At 53.0% G+C, this 17,350-nt stretch overlaps 1 protein-coding gene across 1 annotated transcript in view; it reads right to left on the bottom strand.

Annotated features, from left to right (window-relative positions):
• The window catches only part of LOC136005888 (hydrocephalus-inducing protein-like), a gene marked incomplete at its 5' end in the record, with an annotated part of 47,953 nt that overhangs the window by 27,539 nt on the left and 3,064 nt on the right, over positions 1-17,350 (bottom strand). The window contains 12 exons of the mRNA XM_065663778.1: positions 686-850; positions 1,309-1,444; positions 2,717-2,817; positions 3,400-3,635; positions 5,012-5,072; positions 6,509-6,727; positions 7,096-7,214; positions 8,329-8,428; positions 12,183-12,376; positions 13,834-13,958; positions 14,810-15,009; positions 15,559-15,693. Of these exons, the coding sequence (XP_065519850.1) occupies positions 686-850; positions 1,309-1,444; positions 2,717-2,817; positions 3,400-3,635; positions 5,012-5,072; positions 6,509-6,727; positions 7,096-7,214; positions 8,329-8,428; positions 12,183-12,376; positions 13,834-13,958; positions 14,810-15,009; positions 15,559-15,693 (1,791 nt within the window). The remainder of the gene's footprint in view (positions 1-685; positions 851-1,308; positions 1,445-2,716; positions 2,818-3,399; positions 3,636-5,011; positions 5,073-6,508; positions 6,728-7,095; positions 7,215-8,328; positions 8,429-12,182; positions 12,377-13,833; positions 13,959-14,809; positions 15,010-15,558; positions 15,694-17,350) is intronic.

Here is a 17,350-nt window from a genome sequence, read left to right as displayed (position 1 = left end):
TCCCCAGCTCCAAACACCCCAAGCCTTAACCAGGCTTGTAGTGCCTGAAGAAGGGAGGGCTCTGGGGAGACCTTAAAGCACCTTCCAGTGCCTAAAGGGGCCAACAAGAAACCTTGAGAGGGGCTTTGGATAAGGGCCTGCGGGGACAGAACAGGGAAGGACGGCTCTAAATTGACGGGGGGGGGTGGTGGTGATCAATATGGGATCCTGGGAAGAAGCTCTTCCCTGTGAGGGGTGGTGAGGCTCTGGCACAGGTTGCCAAGAGGAGCTATGGCTGGCACAGGCTGCCCAGAGGAGCTATGGCTGCCCCATCCGTGGCACTGTTCAAGGCCAGCTTGGATGTGGCTACCAGCTCCCGAAGCTGCACTCAAGCCATAAGGCAGACCTAGAGGAAATGACACCCAGAAACTCCCATTTGTGCAGGCAACACCCAGCCAGGTTTTGACCAGCATTTGCGGGCTGCGAGCAGCAGCCGAGCACGAGCGCAGCGCCTTGAGGATGGATTGACCGGGCACAGGGTCACTCAGTCCCATGTCTTCTCCAGGCATTAGTGTTGCTTATGCCACGAATGCCTTCTTTCCTTGTAGACAACAGCCATAGATCATTTTCCCTGGAAGAACCCCTGTACGCTCTACATCCCACCAAGATGAGAGGCACAAAGGCACACGTCTGCCCCAGCACTCACCAGTGGGGATTCTTTACTCCCAAACACCGCAACACGAGCAACGGTGTCCTGCTTTCCCGTCACCTGGACTTCCAGTGTGAACGGGATCTCCACCGAGCTGTGAGGCTGGATAATCCCACGGGGCTCAGGGCTGGAGTACCACACAGCAGCAGCATCCTTGTTCTCCTATAAGGGACAGAACCAAACACGGCTTCAGACTGACCTTTGAGGAAACTTTCAACTCTTTAACATCTACCACAACGCCAACTCACACACGTGTCTAAAAATGCCTAGGAGAAAGCAGAAAGGCACAACTCAAGATGCAAGACATGTATGGGTTCAGCATCCCGAGGGGGGCCAACAGCTGCTGCCTCCACAACCCCCCGTCCCGTGCTGGCAGCCTCCTTGCAGCAGCTTTTCACAACCCTACAAGTTCTCCCGCATTGAAAGCATCCCAAAGACTTGAATATAATCTGCTTCCTGGAGAGTTTAAGCTGCTTCCTGGAGTTGATATTCAGGTAGCTTCCTGTTCCCAGCAAACCTTTAGGGTTGAATACAAACCAGCAACATCTTAACCAAACCCGTTTTTTCCCTAACAAACCCCTAGGTGACATTGGAGGCAGGAGGCGGATGCGATGCCAAACCTGAGGAAGAGCCCAGTAGCAGCCTGGAAGGTTGCTGTCGTTCACAAGGGTCAGCATCTGCTGGTAAGGGACTTTGAGAGAGCATCGTCCAAAGGTCAGAGCCGGGTGGAGCACTCGCAGCGGGGGAATTACACATCTAGGCAGAGAGATGAGCAAAAGGGAATTAGATTCTGACACAGCGTTGCTTACTTGTTTACTTCTCAATGAGCACCAAATGGAGCACGACCCAATTGTCACCGTCAAATAGACATTTGATACGCCTACAGTGAGAAACAGCCTTCAACTTCTTTTTACCCAACAACCTCTTGCAAAAGAGGGGCAGACCCTGAGTCACAGCATCACAAAAGCTGCTCAGTGCCCAGGCAGAGCACGGTGCCCTGTCCCAGGTCAGCTTTGCCCGTCCTTTGCCCCAGGAGGCTCGCAAGGACCCTCTCAATGGCCCCAGCGAGGTGTGAGCTCTGAGGGAGCTTTCCCACCGAGGAGCAGCGCTCGCCAAGGCTCCAGGAACACCAGACTCCAGTGTCTCAGGGAAAACACCGCTGTGTCCCTGCCTGAAATCCAGCCCTTTACCCCAGCAACGCAGGGTGCAGGCCACCACCTGCCCTGCGCCGTGAGCGATAACCCTCTCCCAGGCCCTGTGGCTGCCTTGGTCCTTTCCCCACGGGTCCGCACGCCAGCTGCTCCCATTTGCACTTGTTCTACACAACTGCAGCCCAGGCACTGACTGCACAACTCTGCCCGGGAGAGGGAACAGCACCGATGAAATGCATCCCTCTTGCCGTTGAACTGACGCCCACCGCAGCACAACAGGCCTGAATGTGGCTGAAGCAAGAACAACTTTGAGCTTAACTCCGAGAACATCAATGCTCAGCAGAGCCAGACGGAAGCACAAAAACCTGAGCTCACCTTCCACACCAAGGACTACTTTGTCTGTCACAAGATCTCGCCTTTACCTTTCCCTCACCAGTCCTGCCCTAAGCCCCTTGCCCGTCTGCACGGCCCCTCCTTAACTGAGGCAGACAACAGCTTGCAGCAGCTGCTTGCTGTGGCCCAAACCAGTCCTGGATTCTGGCCACAACCCAGCACAAGTCCAACACTTGCAGGAAGGAGGAGAGGCGGCCCTTTGGAAACATTACACCTCAAGCCCCCAGAGCAGGCCGATAAGGAATATAATCACAGTTTCCTGTAGGAGAAGGCCCTGGGCCGTGCCTGTGCCTGAGCACAAGTGCTGCTCATCATGGACTGCTTTCCATGCGCTGCTGTTCTCCTGTCTAGCTGGGCAGAACTAGCTCATTGAGCAATGCTCCTCGTTTGGAGCTGGAGCCAGCCAGCTCTACGCAAGGCAGCACCACCTGCTTCTGGCAGATGCATAGGGAAAGAAGAGGGGCTGCAAGGGAAGCGTTGGTACCTGGCTCTGACGGGCAGTGATAACACCTCTCTGCCAACACCATCCACATCAACCACCAGGGCCAGCTTGTATCTCTTCACGGTGTTGGAGCACAGGGTGACCTGGAAGACAAGAGCATCAAATACTTCATCACTCCCAAAACCCATCGGCCATATGCAGTGCCCTCCACATCTCCTTCCACAGCAAGGAAAGGGAGGATTTAGTAGATATGAGGAAGATGAGGTATCAGGAAGAAGTTCTTCCTTGTGCGGGGGCTGAGGCCCTGGCACCGGTTGCCCAGAGAAGCTGCGGCTGCCCCATCCCTGGCGGTGTTCAAGGCCAGTTTGGATGTGGCTTGGAGCAGCCTCGTCTGGTGGAAGGTGTCCCTGCCCATGGCAGGGGGCTGGAACTGGATGAGCTGCAAGGTCCCTTCCAACCCAAAACAGGCTAGGATTCTGTGATGTTTGCCTTTAATTCTTCTGCTGGTTCATGTGTAGAGCACAGTCTCTGGCAGTAACAGAAGTCTTTGGACAATACCTGAATTACTGAATGCGCTTTGCGTTGCCAGGGCAGATGTAGAGCCCAACACTAGTGCCCAACTCTTACTCGCAGGATGCTCAGAGCCAGCAGTGCTAAAGCCCCCTCAATGCCACCGAAGCTCCAGCTCCACCTCTGAAGCACACAGGGCTGCACTCTTCGCGTACCTGGATATCCAAGTGTCCCTTGGCGCAGATGGTCCCTGTGCAGGGCCTGATAGTAAATTCAGCTGGCTTCTTGGCACCTGGGGCTCGCTTTCTCCACGACGGACCAGTGCTGTCTGACACCTGAGCAAAACTGGTCACGCTGGGTGCTCCCGAGCCGTCCCCAGGAATACGAAGGTTGAAGTTGAAGGGCACCGAGGAAGTGTTAGTGAGGCGGCAGCACAGGGTGCGAGGAAAGCCTGGGAAAAGGACACAACAGGAGTTTATTATCCCGTGACTCCTGGAGTGCACATCCTGCGGTGATAAAACTGCGCTTGGAGTTTGCCTCCTTTCAATGGCAATTACAGCTGATTGAGAAGCTCTGTGGGGAAGTCGTCGTCAATGACGGTCCCTTTTACGCTTGTCACACAGAAATGCCACTCTGACACAAGTGTCTCTAACTGTGAGGAGCTCTCACCTCCCCCAGACCAGCACCAATTCCTTCTCAACCATGACGGTGCATCCAGAACATTTACTCTCAAAAGTCAGTCCAGAAAAGTCCCTGTGAACTCCACAAACACTCCCACAGTTTTCGAGAGATAAAAGCAGTATGTTGTCATCAAAGAGATGATCCAGGAAAGGAAAGGAAAGATGAAATTGGCAGCCACAGCATGATGCAGAGCACTCTGAAGCAGTTTCTCCAGACAGGAACCTCGGTGCATCTCCTGGTTTGGGACAATCGAGACTGAGCCTGTGGCAGCTCACGGCCCACTTCACTGGAGGCAAACCTGATGCTTGCTCAAGAACAAGCAGGACCTGTGTCTCACCCTCCCGAAGGAGTGGGGACAAACGGCCATGCTGCACACCGCCTTTCATTACCCCACAAAGGCTGACATGGCTTCAGCTTTGGTACTTGCTTTCCATAATGGAAGCCACTGACACAATCGCAGCTGATCTGGGGGGTTGAGTTCACATTTAAACTTGAGACCATCTCAGTGAGAAGTCCTTTGCGAGACTGAGGTGGAGAACCAGAATCTGCATCTCAGTGGAGAAGCTCTGGGTGCACAGCCGCCAGCTCTGTCAGCAGAGCTGGGCTTTTGGTGGGGAAGGAGGAGCCCATGTCTGAAGACATGGGCGCCCAATGCGGAGCTACTGCTTGGCCATGTTACCTGGGAGCTGACAACGAGTTGGCCTCACAGCACTAGTTGATTTCTCACGCTAATGGTCAGGTGGGTAAATGGTGCCCTTGCCTCACAACAGCAAAATTCACCCAGGGCACCTACAACTTGCCTTCAACTCCCTTCTCCAGTTGGCCGCGGACAAGAAAGACTTTCACAGTCATTCTGTTGCTGAGGACTGGCAGATTGGGGCTGGACTGACTGTGAGGGACACCAGAGAACACTGACTTTCTACTCCCTCCGTTCTATTTGAACCATTCAATTGGCTCTGTGCCATTCTGTCTGGTTCTGTTTGATCTTATGATGGCAAAATACTGCCTAGCAGCTGGCAGTCCTGGTTTTGACATGCTGAAGGCGGCTATGGAGGAACACAAGTGACAATGCTGTCCTGGACAAGTGCTCCATCTGGGTAAGGCTCAGACCTCCCACCCTGCAGCCCAAGCCCAGGGCACACTCACCAAAGGAGACTTCACCGAAGCGGAGGGACGATACATTGAAATGAAACGCCGGCCCAGTGACACAGCCACTGTGAGGACAAAGGCAGAGGAGACATGGCCTCGGTTAAAGAGAACTGCAAAGCCTTCAGCTTTCCTTACCGTTCCGGTGGGTAAAAGCCAGCCTGAGAACCTCAGGGGGTTTCACATCAAGCCCTCACCCTCATGCTCAGCACAGCATCCAGGTGGACGGGAGGCAGCCAAAGCAAAGCGGTCAGCAGCCCATAGCTGCTTGTGGGGCTTGGGGCACAGTGTCATGCAGGGTATGCCCCCAAGTTGTAGATGGCCTGAGGAAGGACACCAAACAAGTGATGGCTGCGTGCCTCAGTTTCCCCATCTGTAATGTGTTGGACACAGGGGTGTCCCCAGTAAAGCACACTCAATGTAACTACCCTTCCCAGCCACAGCTTTCCTGCTTTGGCATTTCTTAGCTGGAACCGCTCTTCCCATGGAGTACAGGAACACCTTGCTCAGAAGATCTTGATCCATGCAATCGTTATGGGGGCAGGACTTTGAGACACGAAGCCAGGGGAGCCCCAGACATCCCTTGACAAGAGCCGCAACAGCTCAACAGAGCGGACAGTTGAATCTTGGAGGAAAACATCAGCCAACCACCAGGGCACCAGCTGACCCATCCAAGAGCAACACGTCTTAAACCACCCAACACAGAATCGTCAAATCATCTACGCTGGAAAAGACCTTTAAGATCATCAAGCCCAACTGTCACCCCAGCGCTGCCAAGCCCACCACTAATCCGTGTCACTAAGGGCCTCGTCTACACGGTTTGGGAACACTTCCAGGGATGGTGACTCCACCACTGCCCGGGGCAGTCTCTTCTAATGCCTGACCACCCTTTCGGGGAGAAACTGTTCCTAACATCAAGTCTAAATCTGCCCTGCGCACACTGAGGCCGTTTCCTCTTGTCCTTTCCCTTGTTACTTGGGAGAAGAGACCAGCCACCTCCTGGCTCCATCCTCCTTTCAAGTAGTTGCAGGCATAACGGAACCTGAACACACCGCATCTCCTCACCTGCCCTTAAATTCAGCAGACTTGAAGGCTCCAAACTCCAGGACTCACCAACATCCACCTGAATCACCACGTGAAGCTGCACAACACCCATTAATTTATTTCATGGTTGATGCCAACCAATGCCAGCTCTGCCTCTCAGCTCAAAATCAAGGACCACAGCAACTGGTGTGTTCAACCCAACCTATTCCATGGCTCCCTCTTGCTGACAATTCCACTTCACTTGCTGCTGCGGTCGCAAGGAGTCAGCATCAAACTGGAGTCAAGGTTAGTGTGGGCTCCTAGTGTGGAGATGCCAGGATGAGAGCCAAGCTCAAGACCTCAGACAAGCCTTTTCTTTCTCTGCTCCATCAGCAAATGAGGTAGGTGGGAGATGACTACCCAGAGAGAGCTACAGATGTGGCCGCCAAGCTCTTAGAACCCTCCTCACCTCACAGTCAGCGTCAGAGGCTCAGGGGATCCCTTCACATTGAACTGGAATTCCTCTGTGAACTGCCCCACGACACTGGCATTGAAGGAGATCCAGATGGCCTGATGATCAAAAGGCAAAAGCATGCCCTCCCGGGGGCCAAAGGTGAAGCAGGAGCCCAGAGCTCTCTCCGGAGGGACCACGCTGAAGGGAGTCTCAGTAACTCCTCTGTTGAGCAGGAACACCTGCAGCAGCAGCGAGAAGGCAACATGGAAATACATGAGGAATCCTCTTTGCTTACAGAAGGCTCACTTCTTTTCTAGTTTAGCAATTAACATCTGTAAAAGGCAGAAGATGCTGAGCGCTGCTGCCAAATACAACAGGACGAGTTCTGCCTCGTGGATTTTTTCCATGCAAAGCAGGGATAACTTCACACAAACAGAGCCACTCTGGGCTTATTCCCCTGACACAGAGCACTCCACTTGACCTGCAGTGCCAAGCGCCTGCTCAGCACCACCAAGTTGATTCAGACCCATCCCACAGCTCCACGAGGCTCGCTGCTGCCCGGGAGCCATCCGGATCCACCCCATGCCCTGCGCCCCGTCCTGCTCACCCTGTAGCTGTGGCTTGAGCCAACAGTCACCTCCCCGATGCTCAGCTGGTCACAGCTGAGTTGGACCTGGGGCCCGACGCCTTCCCCGCTGATGCACAGGGGCAGCCTGGTCTCACAGCCTGTGGAGGGAAATCTCTGTGAGTGCAATTCCCTCTGCTACCCGGCACTTTCCAGGTTGTCTCAGTGCTGCTGCCGGTCCCTGGGCTGGATGGAACCAGCTCTAGATGCTCCAGGACAAGATACGGGACCCATCTCGTCCCTCAGGACATACGCCTTGGGGCTGCTTTCTCATTTCTAACCAACCCCCTGGGCCGGTGTCTCAGAGAACCACAGAATGGTTTGTGTTGGAAAGGACCTTAAGATCATCCAGTTCCAACCCCTTGCCATGGACAGGGACACCTTCCACTAGAGCAGCTTGCTTCAAGTCCCGTCCAGCCTGAACTTGAACATTGCCACGGGTGGAGCAACTTCCTTGGGCAGCCTCTTCCAGTGCCTCACCACTCTCACAGGAAAGAATTTCTTCTGTATATCTAAACTAAATCTCCCCTGTTTAAGCTCGAACCCATCAGCCCTTGTCTTATCTCTCCAGTCCCCGATGAAGGCTCTCTCTCCAGTCATGGGAAACCAGCCTTCTCACTGAGCAGATCACATAAGCCATAAATGTACTGCTAACGTGCACATCCCTTGGTGCAAAGGCAACCGAGACCTCAAGGCTTACAGCTAAACTCCAAGGTGGGTCCTTTCCCTTACATTTGCTAGAGATGACAGAGCACAAGATCTTCAGTCTGAAGGCTGCTCTCAGCCACTGAAGCAGCCTAAGGTGCCTGAATCCTGGCTCAAATTTTGGATGAGCTCTCACTGCCATCCCAGCCTACTCTGCACACAAAGTGAGCAGCACGAGAAGGAGGAGAGAGCCACGCCACAAAGACTCATCTTGGAGGTAACTGGTCTACAGGGGCCTGGTGCTCCTTCACTAAAGCTGTGTTGCAAATGCTGACAAAGCCATGGCGGGAAAGCTTATTCCTTCACTGCTTGGTCACTTCTGGGATCAGGAAGGCAGAGCCAGGCATCCTGAGCCCTGGCCTCCGACAGGAGACCACCGGGAACCACGGGGACAGCGGCGTGTGCCAGCACTGCCCTGTTGAGCCCTCCAGAACTACATGAGGTCCGAGTGGGCTGGAAGAGTGTTTCTACCTCCTCTGTGGGAACAGGAGCAGGAGGAAAGAGCTGTACCTGAGATGTCACAGTAGACTGTCTCTTGGTAGACTCTGGCTTCTTCGGGCTTAAAGATTACATTGATTTCAAGGGAAGAATTGGGCAAGACATCTCCCTCCTGAAACAGAAGTGACAGCAAACCATTTATCTTCAAACATCACATTCTTGTTTCCACTGCAGCCCTGGAAGCCTTTATTTAGAGCATCAGCAAAGAGCAAGGAGCAAGCAACGCTTGCCAACAGGATTTACAGGAGAGCTTGGAAGCAGCAGCTTCCAAAGTCCCTCGCCTTTACTGGCACCCGGAAGGGGCATTTTGTTCCCCTCAGAAGAGACTGAGCTCTTGCTCGCGGATTTAAGTCTGGGCCACGCTACCAGTTTCTGCAACTCTCTGCTGCTCTCGCAGAGGATCCTGGCACTGGTGCTCAGTCCCAGGAAGCCCTGCCACACATTTCAGGAGGCATCCCTGGTTTCTATAGGCTCTCACTTCCTGTAACTGGTTTAAGGATAGGCACCTCTCAGCTTTACACGGGCTGCAGGAGCAACCAAGAAGAGAACAGCAGCCCCTTCCTCGGAAAACAAAATAGAAAAAATAAACTACTTTCACCCACTGTAAAAGAAAGAAGAGGTTGGGATTATTCCAGGGTTTACTCCAAGACGAGAAGGGATGCTGTGCTGCTCAGACAGCAGCCATTCTTCATCTCAAGACCATGCAAATACTCAGAAGGCAGGCTCTGGCTGATTGAAGGCCATGGGGTTTTTGCTGGCATCACCAGGAAAGTGAGCAGTTTTCTCTACCTATCTGCAGTAGAACTCAAAAATCCCGTTTAAACCTGCCAGCCTCGTGTCCAGGCTCACAGACGACACTGGAAGGGAGACTCAGACGTGGTATAAATCCAGGTTTTAGGAAGGGATTGCTGTGCTTGGGCTCAATTTGGCCTCCTTTCCACCCAGGACCATTGCATTCTGCAGGTCAGTATGTGAACTAACAGTGCACCAGTGTCCTTTCTTCACCCCCGCGCGCTACGTGGGAATGTGTCCTTACGGAGAATAACTGATACCTCTGAACACTGTGTGGACACTCATGAAGTGCCCTTAATTCACAGCCCTTGCAGCAGAGCCCAGCCTGGGGTCGGCTCTTGCCGCTGTTCAGAAATGCTTTTTGCAACAAGTGCCCCTAGCCTCACCAGAAACCGGATGTCTCCTCTCTTGGCACATCAAGCAGCTGATGTGGGATCTGCCAAGGGACCTCCTTCAGAGATGAGAAGGAGGAGGAGCAGCAGGAAGGGAGGTTCTCAGCCATCACTTACCATGGGCACAATGGTGAAAATATCACTGCAGAAAGGCATGGAGCCTCCCTGCACCTCTGTCCCCTGGTTCTGGGAGCTGCAGATGGGAAGGGAAGGGTGTTCTCTGAGAAGGGGGACCAGCCCGTGCTCCGCAGGAACATCAACCAGCTTGTCCTCTTCCAGCCTCTGCAGCCTGTGCCATGGGAGAGACGAACCAAGCAGATAATTGAATAAGCAGCAGATTTGCAAAGCCTGTCGTGTCAGTGCACGAGCAGCAAAGCACTCGGCGAGGAAGAGCAGCAGCTCAGCACAGGGCTGACCCTGAGACACAGGCTCCCACATGGATCCCATTATTGCCGTTCTTCCCAGCACAGCAAGGAGTTTTACTCCTCACTGACGAGCTAACAAGAGGTTTCTTAAAGCTGGCAGCCCTCAAGAAAAAGCCTCCTGCATTGGGAGGGGAGAAGCAACTGGCTTTCAGCTGCTCGTTACCAGCATCACACTTTTCCCCTTCCCTTTTGCACCCACAGGGGTGAGGAGACAGTATCTGCACTGCCTTCCACCAGAGGATCCCGGTGCACTTCCAAAGCAAAGCAACGGATTTGGGCATCCCATCACTTCAGTGACACAAATGGCTTTCTGAGCATGAAAACAGAGGTGCCAAGAGACGAAGGGACTCTGCCCAGCATCACCTAGTAAAGAAGTCAGGACCAGCATCTCTGAATGCAAACCCTACGTGGAATCTTGAACCACCTCATCTTTTCCCTCGTTTTGGCCTCCACTGCAGAGCTGTGATGCACTTAACCTCTCCCTTTATTGGCGACTGCAGCAGAAATCATTCTAGTGTTTAAAGATCACAAGCGGGAGATGAAAGGGGAGCCCTGCTGCAGAGCGGTTGCTCCTTGCTGGCACACTGCTGTCCCCCCTTCACGCTCCAGTCCCCTGGCCATGAAGAACCAGCGGGTGACAGCACTGGGGGACCAGGGGAAAGCTCCACGTGCAGCAAATCGAGGCAACGCCGTGTGAACGATCATCACCCAGCTAAATCCAAACGCAAAGAGAAGGGAAACAGGCAAGGACGTTACTTGCTGCACACACACTGAGCCTCGCGCACATGCTGTGCATGAGGAGGGCTTCCACACACTGGCGTGAGCAGCCCTCAACTCAAGCTCCGTCAGCAGGCCAGAATCACATCCCCAAAAGCGCTGCAGGAGGGACACCTTCTAATGGGCCATGTCTTTTGGGGTCACATCCCAACACAGGCTCCTGCACTGCCTCCTCTCAGGAAAAGGCCCTCTCTCCTCTGAGATCTCAAAAGCTTCTCTGACAGCAGGACGGTGGCCTTGGACCATCCCCAAAACTACGAGTAAGGAGGAACCAAGCGTCGTGCTCAGAGTCAAGGACAGAGACTGGCACGACAGCAAGTCTCATACGTAAAAAATCAGGTTGAAGTGAACTCTGGGGAAAGCTGGTGGCTTCTGAGGGGACAGAGGATCACCCAGGGTCCAGTCCGAGACAGGCAGGTGGGGAGAGATGCTAAAGAAATGGTCCAGGGAAGAATCAAGGCAAGCTCACGAGATTTTCTTTTAACTCAGTGCGTTTGCACAGAACTCACACACTGTGTCATTAAAAACAGACAACCGTGGAAAACTAGTTCTGGCCTTTGAGGCATTTCTGACCTAATTACGCTGAACTTGATGTGCTCAAAGCCCTTGAAAAGTGCTGCAGTTCAAGGCAGTTTCCTGATCAGCTCTGGGTTCAGACTAACTCCTGTATATCTGCACCCATCTGAGCCTGAGAAGTCGCACAAGGATTGCCCAAGTCACATAAGCTTTAAAGTGTCATTTCCAGTTCATCCCCCCAGGCTGTGAGTGTTTCTCTGCTGCCTGAAATGGCAATTTCAAAGCTTTGCCAGAGACACCCTTGGAAGAACCTGCCCCATCTCTCACCACCACGACGACACAGGTTGCTGAAGCCCAAAAGCACTTCCAAGTCCTGGCTGCCCTCCCTTCCCCGCAGAGCCCTCCACATCTGCCCAGCCTATGAGGAAGGGGAGAAACACCTCGTTGGGCCAGAAACCAGGACACTGAAAGGCAATTCCCCAGCCTACGGCAGGACGGCCTCCACCTTCTGGGCCAACCAAGCACTCTACCCTGCCTGTGACTGGAAAAGGAGCCTGCCAGCTTATCAAAGAAGAAACTGCTAGAGTATCACAATAGCTGTGCCACCTGCAGCTCTTCAGGGCTACTGCTCAGTGCAGTCCCAGGTACCGAGTGCTGACACCTTCCTCAGCCTCATGGACCCTCCGTAGTGCATGGATCTCTGAACTCAATAGTTTGCCGCTCCCAAACGTGAGTTTGCCCTCTCAGGCAATCCAGTGATTGCACTCAACCTTCTCTCCCCAAAACATCATCCTCAGCTGTAGCACGGCTGGGACTGCAATGGCAAGGGTTAAGCTCCACGCTGTGCATGGGTTTACGTGCCCTAATCCGTTCAAAAGCCCCAACAGCCCTCTGAGACCGTGTGTTAGTTTTCCCCTGGGGCATCTATCTTTCTGAGACGAATCTCTCAAACAAACCTCAGCTTCTGCCGCTCCTCCTCTTCCTGATCAACAAAACGCTTCCACTGGAAGTGGGCCGTGATGGCACTCTGATTGTGGATGACCAGGGATCTTAGCTTTGACAGCGTGACAGAAGTCTTCTCAACTGTCAAGGAGCTCTTGTCAAGCCTGATGTTGACATTTACAGCTGTTCCACAAAGGCTTTTGTGAACATCTTCACCTGGAACAAAGCAAAAGCAAGTCTTGGCTCATCTCACTTGCTGATGGAAGTACAAGGAACAGAACAATCTGCAGGCAACAGAAGAAAGAGCTGCAGTTTTGAGCTGCATAAGCAGTTCCCCGGATCAGGACACTTAGCATATCCTGACAGCTGCACATGCTACAGCATGAGGATGTCCTGGCACCACCTTAGGCACCTTATTTTGTGGGTCGTTCGTGGAGATGTATCTTTTCAGATGTGCCCGGGTGCCCTTTGGGCTGCCATCCCACTCAGGTCACAGGGAATTCTACATCCAAGTCACTCAGTGATGCTGAGGAGCGCCACCTCAGCCATGCCTTGCCCAGGGTCTCCTGCAGGCAGGAGATGCCCCCAGTGTCGTGTCATCCTCATCTCCTGGTCCTGAAATATTGGGCATAGCTCTGATCTCAGAACCCAAGCGGGAGCATTTGAAATGCAATGGAGAAGGGCAGAAACAACAATGGAAACTACAGAGCAGCTTCTGTGCTGAGCTCTGCACTCAACAGGCTGCTACTGGGCCCTCGGATCCATCTGCCAACTCCTTCTTTGGCTCCTGCTACGGTCACAGCCAGGTGCCTCACCACTGCCCGCACATTCTTCCTTGTCAAACGTGCTGCTGTTACCACTTCACCACCGGAGAAGTGAGTCCCTTCACTAGGGTAAGTGTCCTCTGGAAGGCTGGAGACTTACTTCCAGCACCAGAGCAACACGCACAGCAGCACAGCCATTTCAAAGTGTTTCTCCAAGGTGGTGTTCACGACCTACCTTCAGACATCATTGCACCCTCACATTACTGACTCCAGCCAGCCCTAGCAGCAGCTTGCTCATAAACCTCACCACTAAAGAACTGCTGCTAACAAGGCGGTTTCTACAGAATCATTCCCAGGCTACAGCAAAGCTCAGAGCACCCTAATGGCTACCGCTGCCACAGTTACTGCTCCTCCTGGTCACAAGTCCTCAGCATGGCCCAGCTCTCAGCACAGCACCAACTGTACCCATGCAGCACATCACAAGAAGAGGGTCTCTACCTCAAAGGCCTTCCCGGGAACTGTAACACAACAGATCGGGATGAAAAGCAATGACCCGTCAGGAGAGCTCTAGGGGACAGGTTGCAGGCTCTTCAGAGAGCTCTCTTGCACGTTAAAAGCCATCTCCTTTTCAGTCAGGCTCCCTGCTGTGAGTTCTTCTGCAATGGAGCACCCAGAATATTCGCCATCGCCCCCGGTGCACCGTGCGCAGGAAGATCTGCCTGCCTTGTTACAGGCTGAAATATTCCAGCACAGGAATATCTGGCAGCCAGCAGGGGAGCTTTGCTCTACTCAGCGTGAAGGAACCTTGCAGAAGGGATTCAACAGGACAATGAAGCCACCAGATGATGACAGACAGCGCAGACACCGCTCTGTTTCGAAGGACACACGGAGGGTGCACCACGCGCTTACCTGTGTCATAGTGAACGATCATTGGACTCGTATAAACACCGGTCTTTGGTGGGTGGAATTCCACCGTGACTTCCATCGCTTCTCCAACGCCAAGAGTCCCAATGGAGGGATCCACAGAGAAAGGGCTGCAACACAAAGAGAGAGATCAGGACTGTATGGGAGATCCGGGCCCTCCGTTAAGTTTGCAGTCTAGTTCGCTTCAGCTCACTTGTGCAAGCAAGGAGCAAGCAAACCACAGTCGGTACAAGAAAACCAGAACATCCAGGATCAGAAATAGAGCGGGTGACTCTCCCTGCTGAAAGAGAACCAGACCTCAGAAGATCCCGCGGTATACCACGACCCCAGCCCCCCACACTCTGCCCCAGTTCTCAGTTCTCAGCTCTTCACCTCTGCACACGTGCAATCCAGTTACTCAGAATTCTGCTTTTTTGGGTAGTTCACTTAAAACTTTCCTAATGCTTCCCATTTCTTTATTGCAACTTGGGACTGAAATAGTTCATTGCCGAAGTTCGGGAACTCTTAAAACCCTTGTCAAGGAGCTCTCAACACACGCTCTATTACCCAGTAGAGTAGTTGGCAAGCGCCTTGCAAATAGATGCTAGACTTCACTGGGTATTTACTGTGGTGGTGCCTCTCACCAGCTCATTGCTTGCCTGTTTCTTGATGCTGTGTTTGGGATCCGTGACCTGAGCCCCTCGAACTGTCCTCTGCCACACAGCACCTTCTTCAGCAGTCAAGCTGCCTTCCTACCTTGCCTCTTCCAACCCAACAGCATCAGACCTGCAAGATGCTGCGTTGGAGACACCACTGCAGTGTAAAACTTGCTTGCAGAGCTTTCTCAAAACACTGCAAGCAATGGCAAACCCCACGTGTCCTGCCCATCTCCAGCACCTCAGATGCTCTGCCTCCTTTTTCTCACAGTTTACAAGCCCATGACCACGCAACAGCGTTTTGCGCAAGGGATGAGCTCCTTTACCTCAGAGTGGTGATGCTGTAGCAAGCCTCCCGCTTCCCCACGTTGCGCACCAGCAGAGTTTTCTGGGTGCTGAACCTGACTGGACACTCGGAGAAGTTCAGCTGCTCAGGGAAGTCCAGGCTGGCTCGGGCACCTATGGCTCGGATAGGCACAAAGAACTTCTCCCTCTCTGTGATGATGATAAGCTCGTCGAAATAATCCTGCAGGGAGAGAAACAATCTCAGCACAGTGCCTTTAGCACCATGCCCATGGCAGAAGAAGAGCTGCTGGTTTCTGTGACTCTCACAGTAGCATTCGGCAATGTACATGCACTTTTTACCTTCATGGCCTTTCATTACAGATTATTTCACAAGCAGGGGCAGCCAGGGACCATGGGGCAGATCCTCTTTAGTTTCTACAGGCATGCTGCCCGAGGGTAGGCCAGAGTATTGAATTACATTTAAGCAGCAAACAGAAGATGAGGAAAAGGCCATGCACAGGCAGCAGACTCTCAGCCCTGAAGCCAACAGACGTTACGTTAAATATTCCACCACTGAAGGGGAAAACAGCCTGAAACAGGCAAGAGCCTCCAGCCTATGGGAGCACAACCTTCACCCCCAGGAAAGAGTCTCCCCCAGGTCTAGATCCAGTGCAACTCCACTGAACGCAGGCCACTTCTTCAAAACCCACACCACATGCCTGCTTTGGAACCCAGCCCTGCAGGTTCACCTTCCCCTCAAGGCGCCATCTCTCGGGACCTCCACTCTCACCTTGTCCTCATCAGGTCTGAAAAGGATGCGGTAGGTTGAAGACATGCCCGGTGCTACCTTATAGTCCTCATTACTCGGGCTGATCAACTCGAAGTAAGGAGAGTTCCCCAGGATGACGTTCAGCAGACGAGGAACCTGCAGGGAAGACACAAGTAGGATTTTGTCGCTTGTGGAAACATGAGAAGGGACCAGGACAGGCCATGTGACATCCTTCCTTACCACCTTTCCAAAACACTTTTAGCTCTGAAGCTACACGCACGTAACACACGAGGGTGGACTTGAATCCCTTCTGCTGAGCTACACAGCTGCAGCACAGAGACAGTAGGAACAACACGCCCTGCTCTGAAGGCAGCAGGAAGGAGATGCAGTACCTCAAGTCACCTGCGTATTCAACAAGCCCAAAGAACATGCTTGCTTCTGCCTGCACACATCCATGCAGTCATACCTCTGGAGGGGGAATGTATTATCTGAAGGCAAACCAGCGTGCGTTATACGGGGAGGGAAGGAAGTCACTTCTGACACACCAGGGTGGAGCGGGGTGGTCAAGCTGCGGTGCTAGTCATGGCGGTGGACCAGCAAGAGAAGCAGACCACAGACACTCTGGGCTTCCTGAGAATAAAAGCTTACCTCAAGAGCAAAAGGACGAGCGCAGGAAGACAAAAGAACAACCCCAGGAAGAAGCAGATGGCTAAGAGAATTTAAAGGGGGCTGCAAAGCAGCAAGGGAGATCCGTAATACAAGGAAAGGCTGGTGCAGAGATGAGAACACCCAACGTGCCTCTACGATGGATACCACAGGCACGGAGACAGCAAACAGACATTCTCTAGCACACAGGCAGCAACGCCCCAGCACCCAATCTCATCTCAGAAAGCATAACAAGGAGACTTTGAATGGCAGGCAGCTCCACTGATGAACACGACGAGCCTTGGAAAAAATGCAGGCTCATTCTGCACCCCTGACCCAAGCCTGGTGACCCATGGCCAAGGCAGCCCTGGACGCTCTAAACACCCTTTGCTCCCACCAATGCCCTGGGGCAGCAAGCTCCAGGAGCCCATTTCCCACTGCAGCCACACATTCTGGTTGCCAAGTCCCTTGGCACGTGAGCCCAGGTGGCAAAGATCTTCAGCAAGAGCCACCCAGGATGCCTCTGAGGGTGCTGAGGAGCAGCCTGAAGACAGGAAAGCAATTCGACAGCAAGTAGGCAAGAGCAGTAAGCATAGAGTGCAGCACTTCCGTATCGGAGTGAATACAGAGCACCTATTGGGCTCGATTACACTTTGCCTCTGTTACACATTGCTGCTAGCTGCAGTTTTAGGGAGCAGACAACCTCAGCTACCACGCAGGATACATCAGTAGGATTCCGAGGAATGTGGGAAACTCGTGAGACAGAGCACAATGTTCCTTTTCTCCAGGACATGACCAAAACCCAGCAAAATTAGAACATAATGAACTCTCTTGGGATTAGCATCTCTATCTTTGTGCATTTAAATATGCCAAGGGTTTTCCTTAGAGCTGATCTGCCTTTTACACCAGGGCTCTCCGACGCCTGAGGTTGTACCAGCTTCACAACTGATTCATTTTGGGTAAAATCAACAGTTCACACACTGCCTCCCCTTCACAGGGCATAGAAATCCCAAGCTGCAGCTGTTACCAGTCTATTACGTTTTATTGGGAATGGCACCAACATCAATGCAGGTGTTGTTTTCCACTTGGGAAGCACGAATAGAGCAAATTCACTGTTTGCCTCTTTGCTGGTACTTGGCAAAGGCAAACATTCTGAGGAGCTGCACGG

The sequence above is a fragment of the Lathamus discolor genome, chromosome Z (genome assembly GCF_037157495.1).
Source record: "Lathamus discolor isolate bLatDis1 chromosome Z, bLatDis1.hap1, whole genome shotgun sequence".
NCBI lineage: Eukaryota > Metazoa > Chordata > Aves > Psittaciformes > Psittacidae > Lathamus > Lathamus discolor.
The sequence above is the reverse complement of the archived record's forward strand: the minus strand, read 5'-3'. Positions and strand labels throughout refer to the sequence as shown.